This window comes from Bombina bombina, chromosome 1 (assembly GCF_027579735.1).
Source record: "Bombina bombina isolate aBomBom1 chromosome 1, aBomBom1.pri, whole genome shotgun sequence".
Classification (NCBI taxonomy): domain Eukaryota; kingdom Metazoa; phylum Chordata; class Amphibia; order Anura; family Bombinatoridae; genus Bombina; species Bombina bombina.
The window spans coordinates 604,513,859-604,537,504 of record NC_069499.1 but is presented as its reverse complement, the minus strand read 5'-3'; the positions used below and the strand labels follow the sequence as shown (position 1 = coordinate 604,537,504).

The 23,646-nt window shown below is 41.4% G+C and overlaps 2 protein-coding genes across 4 annotated transcripts in view; one reads left to right on the top strand and one right to left on the bottom strand.

The window, feature by feature from the left end:
* DRP2 (dystrophin related protein 2) overlaps positions 1 to 11,967 on the top strand; it is a 168,116-nt gene extending 156,149 nt beyond the window's left edge. For both annotated transcript variants that reach the window (XM_053698952.1, XM_053698953.1), the window contains exon 23: positions 9,007 to 11,967. In XM_053698952.1, coding sequence (XP_053554927.1) covers positions 9,007 to 9,050 — 44 coding nt within the window. In that variant the 3' untranslated portion in view covers positions 9,051 to 11,967. The remainder of the gene's footprint in view (positions 1 to 9,006) is intronic.
* Positions 11,968 to 12,084: 117 nt separating this feature from the next.
* Positions 12,085 to 23,646, bottom strand: part of TAF7L (TATA-box binding protein associated factor 7 like) — a 43,610-nt gene continuing 32,048 nt past the window's right edge. For both annotated transcript variants that reach the window (XM_053698956.1, XM_053698957.1), the window contains 5 exons: positions 19,392 to 19,496; positions 14,852 to 15,013; positions 14,572 to 14,684; positions 13,831 to 13,890; positions 12,085 to 12,458 (listed from right to left, as the gene is read on the bottom strand). In XM_053698956.1, coding sequence (XP_053554931.1) covers positions 12,414 to 12,458; positions 13,831 to 13,890; positions 14,572 to 14,684; positions 14,852 to 15,013; positions 19,392 to 19,496 — 485 coding nt within the window. In that variant the 3' untranslated portion in view covers positions 12,085 to 12,413. The remainder of the gene's footprint in view (positions 12,459 to 13,830; positions 13,891 to 14,571; positions 14,685 to 14,851; positions 15,014 to 19,391; positions 19,497 to 23,646) is intronic.

Here is a 23,646-nt window from a genome sequence, read left to right as displayed (position 1 = left end):
TTACATGTTGTATCCAGTCCACGGATTCATCCTTACTTGTGGGATATTCTCATTCCCTACAGGAAGTGGCAAAGAGAGCACACAGCAGAGCTGTCCATATAGCTCCCCCTCAGGCTCCGCCCCCCAGTCATTCTCTTTGCCGCTCTAACAAGTAGCATCTCCACGGGAGGGTAAAGTGAATGTGGTGTTAGATTTGTAGTTTTTATTTCTTCAATCAAAAGTTTGTTATTTTAAAATAGTGCCGGTTTGTACTATTTACTCTGTGGCAGAAAGTGATGAAGATTTCTGCTGAGAGGAAAATGATTTTATTATGTTGTAACTAAAATCCACTGCTGTTCCCACACAGGACTGTTGAGCATCAGAAAACTTCAGTTGGGGGGAACAGTTTGCAGGCTTAACTGCTTTGAGGTATGTTTCAGTCATTTTTTCTAGTCAAGACTTAGTAATGCTAGAAGACTGACAAGAATCCCCATGTGGGAAAGGTAAGCCATATTCTGAGACTTAGTATAGAAGGAAGGCTTGTTTGAAAAGGCTCAAACACTGGTGGACACTGTTAAGGGGCAATCGATTATTTTTTTACAAAAATCTGATATTTATACAAGTTTATATTACATTTCAAAAACTTTTTTGGGGGTTTATTCCGCATGGCATCTATTTAGACACCTATTTTGGCTTGGGAAGGCCCCACATCCCCAGAGTGAAGAGGGAGGGGGCCTGAAATTCGTGCCTCAGTTGCGCAATTGATTTTACAGACAGCTTCATGCAGCTCCATGTGAAGAGTCCAGAGATTACTTGAGGACTTCAGAGAGGCTTATTTTCGATTAAAACTAATCCCCAAGGAAGGTAGGGCCACAGCAGAGACTGTTTTGCTAACCGGTTGCCAGCTTTAATTTGCTCTGGTTTGGGCAGTAAGGGGTTAATTGACTTGAAATTTACTGTGCAATCATAAAGATTGGATGATTTTTGGAGATTTAGTAAAAAAGTGTGCGCTTTTTATTATTTAAAGGCACAGTACCGTTTTTTCAAAAATGGTATTTTACTGTATTTGAGTGCTGTCTAAGTCTGTTTAACATGTCTGAGCCTACAGATATACCTTGTTCTATGTGTTTAATAGCCATGGCGGTACCCCCTTTACATTTGTGTTTAAAGTGTGCTAAGGTATCTAAACATTTTAAAGACCATGCAGTGACACTTAAAAATGTAGCCCAAGATGATTCTTTAACAGAAGGTAACGAGGATAGTCCTCCTTCCTCTCCCCATGTGTCGACACCAGTTACGCCCGTGCAAGCGATGCCTAGTACCTCTAGCGCATTGGGCCCTATTACCTTACAACAATTAGCAGCAGTCATAGATAATTCCCTTGCGACATTTCTATCCAAACTTCCAGTTTTTCCTAAAAAGTGTGATAGCTCAGTTTTAAGAACAGAGGATGAGTAATCAGATGTTTTGGATGATTTATCTGTTGTACCCTCACAACACTCTGAAGTGGCAGTGAGGGATGTACTGTCTGAGGGAGAAATTTCTGACACAGGAAAGGTTTCTCAGTGGGCAGAATCAGATTCCTTAGCGTTTAAATTTAAGCTGGAACACCTCCGCGTACTGCTTAAGGAGGTTTTAGCTACGCTGGATGATTGTGACCCCATGGTGGTCCCAGAAAAATTGTGTAAAATGAACAAGTTTCTAGAAGTCCCTGTATACACTGATGCGTTTCCAATCCCGAAGAGGGTGGCGGATATTGTGACTAGGGAGTGGGAGAGACCAGGTGTACCTTTTGTTCCCCCCCTATCTTTAAGAAAATGTTCCCCATAACTGACCCCAGGCGGGACGCGTGGCAGACGGTCCCTAAGGTAGAGGGAGCAGTTTCCACACTAGCCAAGCGCACAACCATACCAATAGAAGACAGTTGTGCTTTCAAAGATCCTATGGATAAAAAATTAGAAGGTTTACTTAAGAAAATATTTGTTCAGCAAGGTTTCCTTCTTCAACCAATTGCCTGCATTATTCCTGTAACTACTGCAGCGGCTTTTTGGTTTGAGGCGCTGGAGGAGTCGCTCCAGAGGGAGACTTCATATGACGAAGTCATGGATAGAATTCATGCTCTAAAGCTGGCTAATTCTTTTATCACAGATGCCGCTTTCCAATTAGCTAAGTTAGCGGCGAAAAATTCTGGTTTTGCCATTATGGCGCGAAGAGCGTTTGGCTCAAATCGTGGTCGGCTGACGTGTCGTCCAAAACAAAACTGTAGCAGAGAGGCAGTAGGATCTGTAATATCTTTTTGGGTAGGCAGACAAGCAAGTAACTACTCTTGGTAATTGTAGCAGAGAGGCAGTAGGATCTGTAATATCTTTTTGGGTAGGCAGACAAGCAAATAACTACTCTTGGTAATTGTAATAATAACCCCTTTCCACCAAGAACTAGACAACACATAGCTTGGGAGTCAACAACAACTTATTCAACAACTGGAAAAACAAACACTTTTTAAAAACAGTCTCCCCTACAAGGGGTTTCCCAACTGAAACAGCAGGGAGTTTAAACAGTAACATACAGTTTAACATACATTTTAACCATTACCCTAAATAACAATTCCTGCATAGTTCATAAGTGGTGAGGTTTGCCACAAAAACTATTAAATATTCCTTTCAAGGGAAAGACCCTATTCGGCCCGGAGTTGAAAGAAATTATTTCGGATATCACTGGGGGAAAGGGCCATGCCCTTCCACAAGATAGACCGTTTAAGGCCAAAAACAAGGCTAATTTTAGCTCCTTTCGCAACTTCAGGAGCGGACCTGCTTCAACCTCTTCAACCGCAAAGCAAGAGGGTAACGCTTCCCAGCCCAAAGAAACCTGGAAGCCTTTGCAGGGCTGGAACAAGGGTAGACAGGCCAAGAAGCCTGCGGCTGCTACCAAGACAGCATGAAGGGGTAGCCCCCGATCCGGGACCGGATCTGGTAGGGGGCAGACTTTCTCTCTTTGCTCAGGCTTGGGCAAGAGTTGTTCCAGATCCCTGGGCATTAGAAATTGTTGCTCAGGGGTATCTTCTAGAATTCAAGGACTCTCCTCCAAGGGGAAGGTTCCACATTTCTCGTTTGTCTTCAGACCAGACGAAGAAACAGGCGTTCTTACGCTGTGTAGAAGATCTTCTAAAGATGGGAGTGATACACCCAGTTCCAATTGCAGAACAAGGACTGGGATTTTACTCAAACCTGTTTGTAGTTCCCAAAAATGAAGGAACTTTCAGGCCAATCCTGGATCTAAAAATTCTAAACAAATTCCTCAGAGTTCCATCTTTCAAAATGGAAACCATTCGGACAATCTTACCAATGATCCAGGAAGGTCAATATATGACTACCGTGGCTCTAAAGGATGCGTGCCTACATATTCCTATCCACAAAGATCATCATAAGTTCCTAAGGTTCGCCTTTCTGGACACGCATTACCAGTTCGTGGCCCTTCCTTTCGGGTTGGCCACCGCTCCCAGAATTTTCACAAAGGTGCTAGGGTCCCTTCTAGCGGTACTAAGACCGTGGGGCATTGCAGTAGCACCTTACTTAGACAACATCTTAATACAGGCGTCGTCTTTTCACAGAGCCAAGGCTCATACGGACATTGTTCTGGCCTTTCTAAGGTCTCACGGGTGGAAGGTGAACGTAGAAAAGAGTTCTCTGTCCCCACTCACAAGGGTTCCCTTCCTGGGAACACTAATAGACTCGGTAGAAATGAAAATATTTCTGACAGAGGTCAGGAAGTCAAAGCTTTTAACTACTTGCCGAGTTCTTCATTCTTCATTCTATTCCTCAGCCTTCTGTGGCTCAGTGCATGGAGGTAAGGTGGCGAAACATGTTAGGGACGATAGGGCAATGGTGAGGAGTCCTAGGAGCTCCTGTGTTTTTAGAAAGCCTTAGGCTTCCGACATTTACTGTAGTCCTTCTATTATTTAACACAATATTTAACTTGATTCTTGGTATCACACTGCTCTAGTACTTCTAATTCATTCAGTGTACAGCCATTTTCTAACTATCGAACATAATATTGGCAAGACCTAGTGTGCGAGCTTATATGACAACTGCAGGCATACATTATTTTTAACAAGCCTAACGTACAAACTACGATTTAACCAACTTATTGCAAGAGGGGGTATGGCTATAGCTGCGAGACTACTGCTTACCTAACCGCAGCTACAGAGCCATTTTATAAACTGCAGCTTTAACTAACGCTGATTGTACACATTAAAATATCAGTACTGTGTTTGTATAGCGATTTAACTAAACGCACTAAAAGAGGAGGCTCGGCTATAGCTGCAAGACTACCGTTTATTTAACCGCAGCTACAAAGCCAATTTATAAACTATAAGCTTTGACAATAGTGGGTTATACACATCCAAATATCGGTAATGTGTCTGTAACTTGTATGTACGAATTGATTACTATGTTATATCTTGACTGAGAGAATAAGCTAACTTGTTACTGACCTGTTGCAACACTGATATAACTCAGTCAATTTAAGCTCCGCTACTACTGAATATTGTGTTGATAAGCTCAGCCACATTGAGAGCGGCACGTTTAAGCCTGTAAACCTTTCTCTTAGAACAAATTACAGTTCAAGTTCAGTATATATTTTACTACAGTTTAAGCACCAGATACACACTCAGTATCCAATATCACTTGGCCAGCATATCAGCATTAACGTATCAGGTCAACTTAGATCCACTGCTCAGCAAATAATTACTAAAGTGGGCATGGTTATTTATGTGAGCCAACCGCTCTTTAAACTGTAGCTACAAGCCAGATAGTAGCGTATCAGTTCAACTTAGATCCATCGCTCAGTAAATAATTACTAAAGTGGGCATGATTATATATGTGAGCCAACCGCTTTATAAACTATAGCTACAAGCCAGATAGAAGCGTATCAGTTCAACTTAAATCCACCGATCAGCTTACAATTATTAAAGTGGGCATAAGTATATATGTGAGTTAACCGCTCTACAAACTGTAGCTAGAAGCTAGCTGTCTAATCCCACTTCAACCTCTTGCATTAACCTAAGCCACGATTTTAGTGGTTTATACATATTGATTATCAAGAATTAGTATATGTCACATAAGCACTGACTTAACATTGTGTAAGAACTGTATCGAATGATCAAGCTCATCTGCTACTTTTTTTAGTGGCATTGACAGCATCTAATATACTCTACTTTCAATATCATCTAACATTGTGTTGTCAAAAATAGATACGCTGAAAGTGGAACGACAGAGCTTTATAACTGTTGTTGTCAGAATACAGTATTGTTCCAGCATATTGCATATTTTGCTATACCTCAATCACCGGGTATATATTTAATACTTTAGATTACTTGGCCATTACACCAGTATCATGTCAGCACATCCAAAATTATAAGGATGAAACAATTGTCATATTAACAATATAAGTGGTAACGTGGTAGATATAACCACTCAGCTGAGCATAGCAATTCTGGCTGTCGCAGAGTTACTTGCAGTCAGACACATACAGGAATTATATTGTGAATAATGCAAGCTAGCATCCACTGTTGTTATTAACTGTATGCGCTACTGAAACAATTTACACACAAGCAACACCCCATATATCTGGGTAGCCTACTATACAACAGCATATAGCAATTTAGCTATTGACATAATAAGTTTGTTTAATTAAATACAATTCTGCTACTATCCTTTTCAGGTAGCAGCATTTCTCTACATAGATGCAAACTGATACTTAAGCAGGCCACACAATACTATTACCTTCTATCTTTGGACTCTTAACAACACAAACGAATCATCTTCTCTATCCACTATCACTTTTGAATCAAAGTGAGATAACATTTGGTACACCACTGTGCATATTACAATTAACTGAATACAGTAGTACCACACTAGGAAGTATCATTTTACTGCAATACCATATATTTGATGGCGTACTCTTCACACTTCTGAATGTACTTTACTCTGATATAGAACAGCGTTTCTAACAATATACTGAATCAAGCAATACTAGTTGGGACATATCTCACACAGTCGGTACCTAAGTGTGTTTTTAAGCATTTATCCTATTTTAATTTACCCAATAAAAGTTATATTTTAATCAATCTTGTTCTTTATCTATTCCTGCTGGAATAGCCAGTGATAATCATCTAGATTGTATTTACTTCTTGATCTAGGAGTGCTAGAAGTGTATACTTTCCTCTCCCTGTTAGTAATTTAGTTAACTATACACAGCACCCACACCCTATTAATACAGTGGAATTATAATGGGTATGTAGATCTATTTCACTTGAGTAGTGCCATTGGTTACTTTCTATTAGTAGAAAAGAGTTCTCTGTCCCCGCTCACAAGGGTTCCCTTCCTGGGAACACTAATAGACTCGGTAGAAATTAAAATATATCTGACAGAGGTCAGGAAGTCAAAGCTTTTAACTACTTGCCGAGTTCTTCATTCTATTCCTCAGCCTTCTGTGGCTCAGTGCATGGAGGTAATCGGATTAATGGTTGTGGCAATGGACGTTGACCCTTTTGCCCGAATTCATCTCAGACCACTACAACTGTGCATGCTCAAACAGTGGAATGGGGATTATGCAGATTTGTCTCCTCAAATACAAATGGACCAGAAAACCAGAGTCTCTCTTCTCTGGTGGTTGTCTCAGGATCACCTGTCTCAGGGAATGTGCTTCCGCAGACCGGAGTGGATCATAGTCACGACCGATGCCAGTCTGTTAGGCTGGGGTGCGGTCTGGGACTCCCTGAAAGCTCAGGGCCTATGGTCTTGGGAAGAATCTCTTCTCCCGATAAACATTTTGGAACTGAGAGCGATATTCAATACGCTCCAGGCATGGCCTCAATTAGCGGAGGCCAAATTCATCAGATTTCAGTTGGACAACATCACGACTGTAGCGTACATCAATCATCAGGGAGGAACAAAGAGTTCCCTAGCGATGAAGATCATCAAATGGGCGGAGGATCACTCCTGCCACCTATCTGCAATTCACATCCCAGGAGTAGACAACTGGGAGGCGGATTTCCTGAGTCGTCAGACTTTTCACCCGGGGGAGTGGGAACTCCACCCGGAGGTTTTTGCTCAGCTGACCCAGCTATGGGGCATTCCAGAATTGGATCTGATGGCGTCCCGTCAGAACACCAAACTTCCCCTTTACGGATCCAGGTCCAGGGATCCCAAGGCGGCATTGATAGATGCTCTAGTAGCGCCTTGGTCCTTCAGTCTAGCTTATGTCTTTCTACCGTTTCCTCTTCTCCCTCGGCTAGTAGCCAGAATCAAACAGGAGAAGGCTTCGGTAATTCTGATAGCGCCTGCGTGGCCACCCAGGACTTGGTATGCAGACCTAGTGGACATGTCATCGGTTCCACCATGGAAACTGCCATTGAGGCAGGATCTTCTAATACAGGGTCCATTCGAGCATCCAAATCTAGTTTCTCTGCAACTGACTGCTTGGAGATTAAACGCTTAATTCTAGCTAAGCGTGGGTTCTCTGAATCAGTTATAGATACTCTGATCCAGGCCAGAAAGTCCGTCACCAGGAAAATTTACCATAAGATATGGCGGAAATATCTTTGTTGGTGTGAATCCAAGGGTTACTCGTGGAGTAAGATTAGGATTCCAAGGATATTGTCTTTTCTCCAAGAAGAATTGGAGAAAGGATTGTCAGCTAGTTCCTTAAAGGGACAGATATCTGCTCTGTCTATCCTGTTACACAAGCGTCTGGCAGCAGTACCAGACGTTCAGGCGTTTGCACAGGCTCTAGTTAGAATCAAGCCTGTCTATAAACCTGTGGCTCCTCCATGGAGTCTAAATTTAGTTCATTCAGTTCTTCAAGGGGTTCCGTTTGAACCTTTACATTCCATAGATATTAAGTTATTATCTTGGAAAGTTTTGTTTTTGGTAGCTATTTCTTCTGCTTGAAGAGTTTCAGAATTGTCTGCTTTGCAGTGTAATTCACCCTATCTGGTGTTCCATGCAGATAAGGTTGTTTTGCGTACCAAACCTGGTTTCCGTCCAAAAGTGGTTTCTAATAAGATTATTAACCAGGAAATCATTGTTCCTTCTCTGTGCCCTAATCCAGTTTCTAAGAAGGAACGACTGTTACACAATCTTGATGTGGTTCGTGCTTTAAAATTCTATCTAAATGCAACTAAATATTTCAGACAAACATCATCTTTGTTTGTTGTCTATTCTGGTAAGAGGAGAGGTCAGAAAGCGACTGCTACCTCTCTTTCCTTCTGGCTGAAAAGCATCATCCGATTGGCTTATGAGACTGCTGGACAGCAGCCTCCTGAACGAATTACAGCTCATTCCACCAGAGCTGTGGCTTCCACATGGGCTTTCAAGAATGAGGCTTTTGTTGAACAGATTTGTAAGGCAGCGACTTGGTCTTCACTGCATACTTTTGCCAAATTTTACAAATTCGATACTTTTGCTTCTTCGGAGGCTATTTTTGGGAGAAAGGTTTTGCAAGCAGTGGTGCCTTCCGTTTAGGTTACCTGACTTGTTCCCTCCCTTCATCCGTGTCCTAAAGCTTTGGTATTGGTATCCCACAAGTAAGGATGAATCCGTGGACTGGATACACCATGTAAGAGAAAACAGAATTTATGCTTACCTGATAAATTACTTTCTCTTACGGTGTATCTAGTCCACGGCCCGCCCTGGCAATTAAGTCAGGTTCAAATTTATTTTTGTAAAACTACAGTCACCACTGCACCCTATGGTTTCTCCTTTTTCTCCTAACAGTCGGTCGAATGACTGGGGGGGCAGAGCCTGAGGGGGAGCTATATGGACAGCTCTGCTGTGTGCTCTCTTTGCCACTTCCTGTAGGGAATGAGAATATCCCACAAGTAAGGATGAATCCGTGGACTGGATACACCGTAAGAGAAAGTAATTTATCAGGTAAGCATAAATTCTGTTTATGTCCCTTACTTACTACATAGACAAAAGGGATCCTGTGTGTTTAATGTAATCACTATGGTGCATTTTTTTCTTCCAGACAGTGAAATTGCCTGTATTAAGTCTCCGCCTCTGCCTTTGTGACACCAGACACTTACAGAAAGGTATCAAAATAAGGAAGGATTGGCACCTTTTGAGGAAGCGAAAAAGCTCAATGGATCTCAAACAATTAAAAAGGCAAGACTCAAATTTGCCATTAATGAAAGATGACACAAACACCAGCAAGCAATTAAATATTCGGACTTGTCTTCATTACGACCAATTAGTGTCTCCTGGGCAAGCTTTAGCAATTCTCAGCGGATCACATCTTACGGCTCAGAGCAAGATCTGGTACCAGAAAGCTTTGGTTTTAACTATAACAATAATCCGCCACAGACCGTGACTACCCTACACTGATAGCACTAGCTGCTTTTCAAGAAGTATGAAGAAGCTTTACACCAATTTGAGCCTCCAGTTAACCAGGTGGCATAATACAACCATCTCAGTAAAGCAAAGAACTAGTGGCACTGGTGTGATGAACTCTGGATAACATGCCTCAATACCAAGTGAAGTTCTAGAAATGGTTCAGCCCATGCAAAAGTTCAATCATAAAGAAGATGGATAGAGTTGCTTTCTAGCCTAACACTTAACACTCCCAGAGGTTGTGCCTCATTTTTAGTGTCCCATCTTCTCTTTCCCTATTTTTCATCTTGTAAAATGGGAGACTAATTTTTATGGATGGGAATGAGATGATTAATGTTTTAACTTTTGTGTCTGCTGTGGTTCTTCTTATACAGAAACTGGTACATGGGTCCTTGGGGAGTTATATGGAGCAATGGGATAAGCAGACGCTAAAGGGAAGAATTATATTGGGAATGTTAGTTTTAGGATATATGGTACAAGTTGCTAAAGTTTAGGTAGAGGTGATAATAAATGTTTTCATGGTATATTAGCAAGTTATAGGGAACAACACACACACACGCCTCATTAAAGAAGTCACAGATACCAGTATTACATAACATATAGCAGTATCCCACAGTACTATGCATTTCTTTTTGCAATCAAACAAACTGGTTACATAAATTAATTTTTTTTATGACAAAGTAAAACATTTCATGTAGATATCTGATGTAACTATAATCAGTGAGAACTAACCAGAAATGATTCTGTAATGGTATATATAGAGAGATACACAAAGTAGATATGAATTGTATACGCTTATGAACCTAACAAAATTAAGTAAGGCAAATTAAATCATATTGACCTTTCCAGAAATGTCCAGCTTTAGGTTTACTGGTTTGCAATGACCCTGAGTGCCTTTTCAGGCACAGTAATAAGACCCAGTGCTGTGATTATAAAAAAAAAAAAAAAAGTCCTTCATTGCTTACAGTTTTGCAGCACTTTTTCATAGTTTTGCAAAATAGATACTTTTGATCCATAACCCATAACAATATCTTTAAAGGGATAATAAACCCATTTTTTTCTTTCTTTCATGATTCAGATAGAGCGTGCAATTTTAAGCAACTTTCTAATTTACTCCTAGTATCAATTTTTCTTCGTTCTCTTGGTATCGTCATTTGAAAAAGCAGGAATGAAAGTTTAGGAGCCGGACCATTTTTGGTTCAGCACCCTGGATAACACTTGCTGATTGGTGGTTACATTTAGCAGCAAGCGCTACCCAAGTGGTGAACCTAAAATGAGCTGGCTCCTACGCGGTCATTCCTGCTTTTCAAATAAAGATACCATGAGAATAAAAAAAATGATAATAGCAGTAAATTAGAGCATGCAATTTTAAGCAAGTTTCTGAATCATGAAAGAAAAAAAATTGGGTGTAGTATCCCTTTAATTTATTGATCCGCAACATATGCAGACCATAAAACATTAAAGTGGCAACACGGCATTGTTAACATTTGTGCAGTGGAAAGGGGAACAAAGTGTGTGTGTATTTGTAGGTTAAAGCACAGAGAATGCTGGGCTGAAACGGATATCACCACTTACTTAAAAGGGGAAGACTGAGTGTATAAACATGGACAGCCGCCTACTGTTCACAATACAGGGAGCTTAGATATTTAAAAAAGGTGGCGGGACTGTAAATAAAGTACTGGATAGGAAGACATGGCCGCAGGGTACATAAACTTTTTACAGTGTTTTTATTAAATGTAACAGTTTTTATGTAAAATAATATAACCAAAGTTTTACTAGCTCTAAGCATATAATAGTTTACATATAGTAATGCTGAAAAGCTAAAACATTATAAGATACATTTATTTTACAGTGCCTGTCTCCAGCTTTCAGGGTGGTTTAATAATAAAAGGCAAGACACACATCACAATATATATTAGAGCTTACATATTACTGGTATTACTTGTCACAAACCAGTTATCCTTCAAGACTGGCTAAAAACAAACGCAACGTCTCAAAAGCAGAGACCCTGTACTACAGCAGAATCTGGGGCCAAAAATATAAAAACACCTAAGTAGCAATGCGATGTCTATTCCTAAATAAGTGTCATCCAGTTCCCTATTTGTAGAATGAGGAATGTTGTCTTGTTGGATGAAGAATTCATTTTGTCATAAAGACAAAAACATTGGGTGCAGCAAGTAACTGCTTAGGCAGCTTCCTTGTAACCGAGGAGTTATGTGTCGTATACTAATAATGTACAACTTACAAGGAGTAATTAGACTAGTTAGGGTGAGGGGATATATGAACAATATGCATTAAATGGAAGATAAAGCAAGAGGAGGTATATATGGAAAGTGTATATTTCCCAACATGTTATATGAAGAGGTTATATGTGGCAACAACTGAGGAACGGATGATTCAGTTGAATGGACAGGTATGTAGCACAGGGTAGGGGGGAAGTAGTAGGTTTATATTGGAGGGATTAATTAGCAAGTGATGTCCCCATATTACTCATCCAGGTCTCATTGTCATCTATGGATAACTTCCTATACGTCTAACCATTAACAAGAACTTTTTTGGAAGTCAATAAAAACAAAATAAAGCACTTTTTATGACAACATTAAGTCTCACATTGACGTTTGCATTAACAAAAAAGTATCCCATAATTCCCTCAGCAAGATACACACACAATATTAAGACAGTAGTTGTTCTACACAAATGAAATACACAGACATCATTTTCTTAGCATGTAGGTCTTTATTTACAATTCATAAAACTTCTGTAATAAATACAGTCAATTGCAACCACTTCCAATTCATAATCTACATTATACTGTCATTGCAGAACATATCTGCTCCATCACTGAATTACGTGACTAGGGGATCCATAAACATCAGACAAATAGTGGCTGAGAGTAATGAACCAGGGAGTCAGTGTCTGGTTGTCAGAGGGTATCGAGTCCACTTCTTAGAAATGATGATGAAGACAGTCTGTAGCTGAGAAATCCATTTCTGGCTATCGGTAGTTATAGTTCAGCTCTACTACTCCGACGCCAGCAGTCACTACTCACTTCTCTATCAGAGCCTCTAGTTGCTCCTGCAGGGATGTCAGCTGAATGTGACAGAGAGAGCATTATGTGTACAACATGCAGAACAATTCACGTCACCCTACAGAGAAATTCGCCACCCACACTGCATTCTTATCCCACAAATCAACACAATATGATCTTCCACCCTCAAACAATGTACAATATGTGCAATCCCCACATGTATTTAGTCATTCAACATTTAATTGATTGTTAGCCCATGTGAGAAAAACACACACACAAAAAAAAATATCAACCTGTGCAGCCTGCTAGACATATTTTCAAAGCCACGGAAGGACTTAAACGAATAGTCTAGTCAAAATTAAACTTTCATAAATCAGAGCATGCAATTGTAAGCAACTTTCTAATTTACTCCTATTATCAATTTTTCTTTGCTCTCTTGGTATCTTTATTTGAAAAAGCAAGAATGTAAGCTTAGGAGCCGACCCATTTTTGGTTCAGGACCTGAGTAGCACTTTCTGATTGGCATCTAAATGAAGCCCCCAATCAGCAAGCACTACCCAGGTGCTGAAGCAAAAATGGGCTTGCTCCTAAGCTTACATTCAAATAAAGATACCAAGAGAACAAAGAAAAAAATTGATAATAGGAGAAAATTAGAAAGTTGCTTACAATTGTATGTTCTATCTGAATCATGAAAGTTTAATTTTGACTAAACTATTCCTTTACGAAAAAGTAAAGTAATCATGTTAGAGGTTGTGCTGATACTTGTCTAAACAGTATTTAAATGTTACTTCTAATAACCTGTGGGTTGTATGTTTATAGAGCCTTTGTTTTTTCCCTTTTATTTTTGTGAAAAAAGGGGGGTAGTGCCATGCCCATAGCTTTCAGTACAGAGTATGCTTTTACTGCTATGCATCAGCGTCTAGGCAAGTTGTGAAACGAGTTAAGCATGCGCAGTAGAACTGCTAGACCCACTCTATTGAAGGAGCAATACCAATCTAAGGCCATGAATTTAAATAAAATTTAGCCCGACATGACATGTTTCCAGTTTTCTAATGAGCAGCATCGTGTTATCTGTAAGTGGAGAACGTACTATTTGTCATTATTTTAGTGAAAAGAAACACACAAGAACACACTTTTTTTTAACTTTAAAATAAGTGTCAACGTTTCAAATTTAAGAGAAAACTTCTATTCCAAGAACAGTGGCGTTAATGAGATATGAGGCCAAGCAAATAAATTCTCAGTAGCTAGGTTTAAAAAAAAAAAGCAAATACAGCCCATCCCTTAGAAACATAGGCACATTATCTACACATAATAAAGTTAAAGCGACCCTTTAGATTTCTCTCGGCTTCACAGATACAAACTGATTTTACCTCCCACATCATGATGAGTGCGCTAAACACGTTTGACTTAGGATAATAATAATAATCCCCTTACCTGCTGCTTTTCTCTGTCTTCCTGTTGTCTGAATTCATCCAATACAGCTTGCAGGCGAGTCTGAGAGAGAGAAGGAAAAAAGTGCCAGCCAAAAATAAGAAACTCTAATATCAAGCAGACAACTACATAAAACAGTAGCACTCTTGTTTTCAAGCTGGGCCATAGATACATTAACACATACAGGAACACACACACATGGACTCTGTCTAGCGTACTCATACAGAGCAAGACTTTTATACACATCAATAGTGCCCGACTCTCTCATACAGTGCCAGTGGCTGAATTTACCAAACAGCCCAGAATTGCACTCATAGGCAGTACCACCTTCCCCCTAACAAACATCAGAGCCTAACTTCCTCCTAAAAAAGACAAGTTCAGACATACACATAACAGCCAGTGACTCAGGGACTGGCAGACATTTCCAACATATTTTCCAAGGTACGAGGGGAATTGCACCCGTTTGCTCTAAGAGCGCTGCCCAAGTAATGGCAAATGCAACCAGGATATGAAATGTCCAGTCTGTTAACATGTTTAGTATGCATTTTGCAATTAGTGCAGGTCACAGGTACAATTAACTAGCACCAAGTGTGGCCTTGGTGAGGTTCTTGAGAACACCCAGTGGCAATACTACAAACACACAGAGTTGCTCTTCACGTCACAGTACCATTCTCCCCTATGCACACTGCACCATCTCCAATCCACTACTCATAAATTACAATAGCCACATAAAGCTCTTCTCACCTTCAGTGCCAGGTTTTCCACCTTCATAATCAACTCTTCCTGGCGTTTCCGCCTCTCCTGAGTTTCTCTTGACTTTTTCTGCAGATTCTCAACTTGTTTCTGCATCTCTAGAACTAAGGAAATAAAACGAAAATTGCAGGGTGAATAACAATGTGTCAGTATGGGGGGATTGCGGCTCACTTCAGGTTAGAAAATAGTCTATAGAGGAGTGGTGAGAGGAAACTATATGCCTCATACACACTTATGTGTATTCATACTTCCTCCCTCTACCTATGCTCACCTATTTGGTTGGTGCCTCCTTCCTGACCATCCTTTTGTCTTCCCAGCTCCTCCTCAGTCTCCATAATATTGAGATCTTCCTCCTCTTGCCGCTCTCCTTCCTCCTCACCATCGCTGCTACTGCTAATGTCATTAAACATTTCCCGAAGCTCGTCTCTCTCCACTACAAAGGGACATCAAAGCAAGAGTTTTGGGACATGAAAATAAGGTGCATACATAAAGGAGGTGTCACAGAATGAGGAAGAGAGAGGGCGAGTGGTGGGTAAGAAAAGAAAGAATGGTGAAAGACAGAAAGAAAATACAGTGCAGAGAAAAAAGGAAAATAATTCAGGATGAACTGAAGTGGAATTGTTAGGACTAAAAGAAATATGTTCAGAAGAGAGGTGGAGACTGCGAACATTATTTCCTTAAAAGTTGAAAATAAAATAAAATCATGACTGCATTCAGCGCATATTGCAAAGACTTTGGGGCTTGTTTTTTGTGTCGTAGATTGTAATGCTTCACAGCCTGAACTCTGCATAGCAAGATAAACCACTCTAAAATAATTTTAGAAAGGCAAGTTTTAGCTTGAGACCTCAGCACTGACGAGTCCTCTTAGATAATCTTGTCAGACCAGAGGGATTTAGATCACCTCTGTGGAGCCAGAGGTTTTTTTTTTTTTAACTATGATGACTTGCTCTGAACTACGTGATATACATCAATTTCCCTGAAGCTGTAGATTTTCTCCATTGGTTCCTATAAAACCTCTATTTCTGTTACCATACACGTAAATGTATTACGCATATGATAATGTTTGTGGTTATTTCTCAAAAGTAAAGGCTCCAAGTAATTCTGCTACTGCTTGAATATTTCTTATGTTTGTAATATCCTTACAGAATTATGCAGGTTGGTCCTATTATGTTGAAGCAGAAGCAGTATAAGCTTTCTATGAATGTGGAGGCAGCATTTTCACATTTTGAAGACATTTTCTCATAACCTCTTTTAGGGCTTAAGGAATTTACAGGTGCTGTCTGATTGAGTTTTTCTTTTTTCCTAAAGAAACATTATGGTTTGGTCTCATTTATCATTTACCAGCAGATTCAAGGCGAGGGACCAAAGACAAGTATATTTTACTGACAGACTATCATCATCATGGAGCAAAATGGTTTAAAACTTCCATAAGGCAAAGCCCAGTGAGCTCTCTGCTCTCCGCAACTGCGTGCAGAGGCAAAATCAGGTTGGAACGGCAGAGACTTGGAACTGGGCAAACTAATTGTAAAATGGTACATAATCTCCTGATTGTCATCAGTCCTGGACATGTACTTTGCAAGCTGCCACAAACCACTCATTGGCTGACTGATCCTAGGGCAAGCAATTGATTACTGTCTCATCAGGAAAGATGAATATCTTAAAGGAATGTTGTTACGGTACCAACAGGATACCAAGGGTTAATACCAGGGAACAACGTCCTGCATAGGGAATCAGCAATTCACAAACCAGCCAGTTTTCAGGTTTAAACAGAATGTCATTTATTAAAGGCTATGCCTAGTATTTATGCAGGTCTGACCCCCCCCCCCCCCCCCAGATGGGGGTTGAAAGACTGTTGTACATTACATGGAGGGAACAAGCCCTTTGACATGATACAATAGAATTATATTACTTAAACACTTCAACCACAAGACACTCTTGGCTCTTCTTATCACTTAGGCGTTTTCTCTCTGAGGGTGATCAAACAATGGAATTCTTATCACTAACTAAATTATGGTTGGAGCCAGCAACTTGTGTTTAGAAAATAGTTTCTTAAAGCTAAACACAGTTAACTCCTTCAGTCCTGACAGAAGGGTCTGTCACATAGCTCCCCCCTTGTGGAACACTCCGGCAGACCCGGCTTGACCCTTTTGCGGGTCAACCTGGGGATGACCGGACTAGGAGGTGGTAGGCATGTCAGTTTGCTGGGACAATCCATCTGTATTCCCGTTATGAGAGAGAATTCCTGTCCATACAAACAAGGGTTCAAATTCCTCAGTGCCCAGACCAGGGCCAAACAGTCCTTCAAAATCCCATCAGCTTCTTTACGAGTTTTCTGTACCTGCTCTTTATAGGTATCCACAATCCCTTCATACTGACATAGGGTGCCCTTGAGTTGCTGCACCTCACTATGAGCCAGCGTCAGCTTCTCCTCAAGTGTCGCTAAGTTTGTCTTTAAGGTTTCATGTCCCACTCTCAAGCTGGTGTTTTCTGCAGTCTGTCGGTGCAGCTTGTCTAGCAGAGATTCACGTTCTAAACGTGCTTTTTCCTCTGCGCTCCTCTTCTCCTTCATCAGCGCATTGTAACGGGACCTCCACATATCAATAGCGGATAGAGATTTACTGAGCTCAGCGTCCTGGGGCTTAGCAGCAGGTGGGTCAGTCTCTGCTGCACGGATCTGGGCACGGGTAGTCACAGGGTTAACATCAGCGGGACCCATAGGAGCGTAGGCAGAAACAAGGGGGGCCAAGTCATTTCCAAGAAGAACATCAGCAGGTAAGTCCTTCTTGACCCCCACATTCACAGGTCTAGCACCCACTCCCCAATCCAAATGTACCCTGGCAACAGGTAGGCTGAACACATCGCCCCCTGCTACCCTCACAGCCACAGTGTCTCCAGTGTACTGTTTCTCAGACACCAAGTTCTTTTGAAGCAAGGTCATGGTAGCACCAGTATCCCGTAGACCACTGACCTTCTTCCCATTCACTTTAACCAGTTGCCGGTTATTCCGGTGGGCAGCTTGCACAAGGTCTGCCTCATGTAGGATGCTCCAGCATTCTTGCGCCTCTACGTAGCGGGCCGCAGGCTGAGGATTACGTGGGATTCCGCCGGCGGGTCTTCTCCAGGACTGCGCTTGGTTCGCTGCGTTTAGGGGACACTCTGGTCTTTTGTGCCCTAGTTGCTTACATCTAAAGCACCGAATAGGTTGTGAGTAGCACCGCAAATTGAACAGGGCTCTCTGAGGGTAGTTTGTGGCCGGAGGCCGTGTGGTATAGCGGTGCGCCGGGGTGTGGTAACTGGCAGCTGCTGGGGTGACTGGGGGTCTGTACTCCACTCTAGCAGGGGGCTTAGTGGTAGCAGTGTCCAGTTTGCGGGCATCCGTATACTCATCTGCCAAGCGAGCCGCTTCCTGCAGGGTGGAGGGTTTACGGTCCCGAACCCACTCTCGAACTCCTGCGGGTAACTTGTCGAAGCAATGTTCCAACAGGAATAGCTGCAGCACCTCTTCCCCAGATATGGCTTGGCACCCCGCTATCCAGTGAGCTGCTGTGCGGTGCACCTTACATGCCCACTCAAGGTAGGAATCTCCAGCTAATTTAACAGTGTCTCTGGTATGCCTCCGGTGTAGCCGCATACCTGGAGAGCAGAGCCTCTTTTATAGTATTATAATCCCCGACTTCCTCATCTGGAATGGCCCGAAAAGCCTCACTGGCCCGGCCGGATAATTTTCCAGATAATATCGTGACCCAGTCCTCTGCGGGTACCTTGTGTAGTGCACATTGCCTCTCAAAATCCGCAAGGTACCCATCAATCTCTCCTTCTGTTTCCAGGAAGTTTTTAAAAGCTGCAAAATTTACTTTTCTCTTTTCCATCTTAGTCAGTATTGTAATAATCCCCCTCTTCCTGAGGTTACTGGCTTGTGTAGTTGCTCTTCTGGGCGATAAGGTTCATTCCGTCGCTTGCCACCAATTGTTACGGTACCAACAGGATACCAAGGGTTAATACCAGGGAACAACGTCCTGCATAGGGAATCAGCAATTCACAAACCAGCCAGTTTTCAGGTTTAAACAGAATGTCATTTATTAAAGGCTATGCCTAGTATTTATGCAGGTCTGACCCCCCCCCCAGATGGGGGTTGAAAGACTGTTGTACATTACATGGAGGGAACAAGCCCTTTGACATGATACAATAGAATTATATTACTTAAACACTTCAACCACAAGACACTCTTGGCTCTTCTTATCACTTAGGCGTTTTCTCTCTGAGGGTGATCAAACAATGGAATTCTTATCACTAACTAAATTATGGTTGGAGCCAGCAACTTGTGTTTAGAAAATAGTTTCTTAAAGCTAAACACAGTTAACTCCTTCAGTCCTGACAGAAGGGTCTGTCACAAATGTTTACTGGCTGGCCTATGGCTGTGAAGAGGAGATTTAACCGCTTTTTCTAATGGTGGAAGAAAAAACTTCTATTAAATTGATGAATTTCCTTAGATAAAACACATTCACGAGATGACTGTCATAGCAGCATCTTGGGTGTGATCAAAACCCATTCATTGCAAAAGCATTTTTTTTCTTTTTTACTTTGGCTTTATACACATAATGCACAACTTTTCTAGATTATGTCACACATGGAATAAGGGCAAGTCATAATATAAAGTATCACATTTTCTGCTTTTAAATTTTTAATGGAAGAGGCCACCAGACAATTCTACTAACATGACACTTGTCACTTTGTATTTATGGTTCAGCAATTCAATATATTCTAAGCAGAAACACAAAGACACCAACACATAGTACACATAAAATTGTTACCTGAAGTCCCACGACCCGGTTTAATTCCGGACATTCCTGGAGAGCCATCCAGCCCAGTCAAATTGTCATTTTCTTTGGTTTCATCCTCAGCAATGATTTCCCAGCCTAAGGAATATTGTTAAGAAAAAAGACAGGGACCTACAGGAACCCACCATCTGAAGGATTTGTTCTATGTATAGACATCTCTCCTCCAATACCCTAGGTCCAGAGATTGATTATTAGAGATACTAAACTGTTCAAATGCACAAATTTAATTAGGAGATGCCACTTAAAGCAAAATTAAAGAAAAGGTAAACTTTAATGAATCAGTGCCTTGTTTTTAAAAATACTATTAAAAACAGGGGCACTTTCATTCGTGAAAGTTTACATTGCAGCGTATTTTGAAAAATACTTACCTTTGTCTTCTGCAAAGCTGGATTGGCGATCCCCAGCCCGCAGATCCTCTGTACATACGTCACAAATGACGAATCCGGCTTCCTCCAATCATGACTTTCCCCCAGAGCAAACATTTCCTGAGGCCATGCCATGATTGGAGGAAGACTGTTTCATCATTGCTGTGTAAGTACAGCAGGAAGAAGCAGGTGGGGGATCGCCGATCCGGCTTTGCAGAAGATAAAGGTAAGTATTTTTCAAATTATGGTGCAATGTAAACTTTCATGAATGAAAGTGCCCCTGTTTTTAATAGTATTTTTAAAAAACAGGGCACTAATTCATGAAAATTTACATTCACTTTAATCTCACAAAAGAATTCCCATAAAATGTTTCATTATGAAGACAAAAACTAAATTTATGCTTACCTGATAAATTTATTTATTTCTTGACATGGTGAGTCCACGGATAATCATCAATTACTATTGGGAATATCACTCCTGGCCAGCAGGAGGAGGCAAAGAGCACCACAGCAAAGCTGATAAATATCACTTCCTACCCACAATCCCCCAGTCATTCGACCAAAAAAAGGAGAGAAAGGAAGCAACACAAGGTGCAGAGGTCCCTGAAATATACAGGGCGGGCCGTGGACTCACCATGTCAAGAAATAAATACATTTATCAGGTAAGCATAAATTCGGTTTCCTTCTAATGACACGGTGAGTCCACGGATCATCATCAATTACTGGAGGACACAGATAAGGGAGGGACAAGGCAGGTAACCTATACAGAAGGCACCACAGCTTGAAGAACCTTTTTCCCAAAAGCAGCCTAAGCTGAGGCAAACTATAAAACTATCAAATTTGAAACATTTAGAAAAATGAAAACAGAGAGAACCAAAGTTGCAGCCTTGCAAATCAGAACAACAAAAGTTTCATTCTTGAAAATCTAATAAGCAGATACAGCCCTAGAGAAAAGAGCTGTAATTCTCTCAAGAGGCTGCTGTCCAGCAGTCTCATAACCAAAGGAATCATACTTCCAACCAAAGGAAAATAGAAGTAGCTGTCCCAGAGAAACAAATATCCAAACAGAAAACTGGCAAAATCCTTAGTCGCCTGTAGAAAGAAATTAAGAACACGCACAACATTTAATTTGTGCCACCATCGTTCCTTAAGATAAAAAGCATTGGGACATAGACAAGTGACAACAATCTCCTTCATAATATTCCCATCCAACACAAGTTAGGAGGAAAACCTAATACGAAGAACCACCTTATCTGCAAGAAAGATAAGATAAGGTGAAACACACTGTCAAGCTGAGAGCTCTGAGACTATCCGAGCAGAAAAGATAGTCTTCCGAGATAACACTTAATATCTACAGAATGTACCAAAACCCTAAGAACAAGGTTAATGCTCCAAGGGGGAGCAGACATCATGAAGGACAGGCCTGATTCTGACCAGGCCTGAAAAAGGTTGCACATCTGGCACGCCCGCCAGACGCATAAGCAGCCAAATAGACAAAGCATAATCTGAACCCTCAGGGTACTGACTATCCCCAGACATCCTGGAGACCGGACAGACTTCTAAGATCCTGACTCCACTCCAAGAGAACCCTTGGATACACACCAATTAAGAAAAATAAGCCATATTCTATGGCAATTCTTCTAGAAACAATAAAGCAAGCCTGAGTCATGGTCTCAATGATTGACTTGGAATCCCACGCTAACACAACACCAAGTTATTCCAAGTGTTCAATCTTCGAGTAGGCAGCATCACAGAAACTAGATGAAAATAAAGGAAGGGACCCTGAGGAACCCTGACTCAGAAGGCCTTCCTCAGGTACAGTCGCCAAAGAGAAGATACAATGTTACCCATAGGTCTGCACACCAGATCTTGCGGAGTCACGTAGAGGCTATGAGAATCCCCATCGCTCTCTCCTGTTATATACGAGCAATGACTCGTGGAGGGAAGCAAACGGAGGAAAAACATGTATGCCAGACTGGAATCCAAGAAAACAATGCCAGAACATCAATCAAGGCGGTCAGTGGATCACGAGACTGTGAACCGTACCTTGGAAACTTGACGTTCTGCCGGAATGCCCTCAGAGGCCACTCTGGACCCCCCATTCGAAAATTCAACTAGAAACCACCCCTGGAAGGAGAACCCACTCCCTGGGAAGAAATAACTGTCTGTTCAGAAATCCAATTGCCCACCCCTGGATGACAGAAATCAATTGTGAGCTTCGGCCCACTGAACAATCCAAGTCACCTTTAATATGGCTAAGGAACCCCAAGTTCCTCCCTGATGGATGATATAAACCAAGAGGTAACATGGTGCGACTGGAACAAAGCTTAGAACGACTGATGTCACAAGGCTAAGCTATCAGAGCATTGAAAATCACTCTCTACTGCAAACATTAAAAAGAAGAACAGACACTCCCGAGTCCATTATTTTAATAAGACCGAGACAGCATACTATCCCAGCAGGTTGGCATCCGTGGAAACATCATCCAGGAATATCTCCAGAAGCACACACCCTCAGATAGATATACCCAAGAAGATACTACTATAAAGAGAGATTTGACGACTGATCTATATCTATTCTTTGAGACAGATCCGAAAGTTCTCCATTTTATGGAAAATAGCAAAAGGAATGAAGTCCATGGAAACCATAAGACCAATTCGCTCCTATATTGATTTACTTAAAAATTAAGTAAATGCAGCTACAGTTAGATCCTAACTCCCAACCTTACTGGTTGTAAAAGGTTAACCCATCTACCGGACAACTAGAGCTTGCTGTAGGCTGCACCTTAGACAGAGGAAAAGGAATAATCATTGACATCTGACCTCTGTTAGAAAACTACAGAGTCTAAAAAGTCCACCTATTAAGATGGAACGCGGGAAGACTTCTTCAAGTTCATTTCCCATCCATGGGAAAGCAGATTGGACCAAATTTCTTGAAAAAGAGATAGTTCGAGGGAAGGATGACACCTGAACATCTATAGTGCAGAAGAACACCCTTGAACTACCCCAGGACCTAAAAGTCTTTCTCGGCTGCTGAACCCATAAACTAGCGAAGATCCCGAAACATAGGAACACGAAACACACATCCCTCCAGTCTAAGTTCTCATGCACAGACCCAGAACTAAAGGAGAATGGACATTACTTTTAAGGTCAGCACCAGAGATACTTGAGATAAAGACCCAGTTCCCTTTCCCTGACAGGGGCTGGAATTCTCACTTACAGAAAAGAATGCCCTGAACCCTGTTCAAGGAAAGATTCTCATTGTACCTGAATTGCAGATACTCTAGAAAGAGAAATCTGCCTCCAGGAAAAAAACTGAGACTGGTCTAAAAGACATGACCCCTGATGAAAAAGGAAAACATTCCATTAGTCTTACCCACTTGACAAGTGATAGCAAACACTTTCCTCCCGCAAGAGAGGATAATAAAAAGGACCCCAGAAACGTGAATTTGGAGGAATCCTAAAAATTAAATCTGCCACAGCAGAACTATAAGGCTTAGGCTATACCACTAATTCACAAGTAGGCTTCTCAGCTGAACACAATTAAATCTGAAACTTTTTAGACTTGTACAGCATAAATATCATTCATGTAGCTCCCTTGTGAAAGCAACTCCAATCAGGAGTCCCATTGTTGCGGATATCACAGCGTGTAATACAATTCTGACAACATTGAAATCCAAGACACGTATATATGTCAAGAGGCTCACCGCAATGGTGGCGTTCAAGAGTAGTAGAAATCTATCTCTGAGTAATATCTTCCGTGTTACCACAGTAAGCGCTTACCTTTGTGCACTGGCGTGTATCACCTAGTCCACTTGCAGCGTTCAGCCTCTCTTACACACTAGGTGGATAACACTGGTGAGGG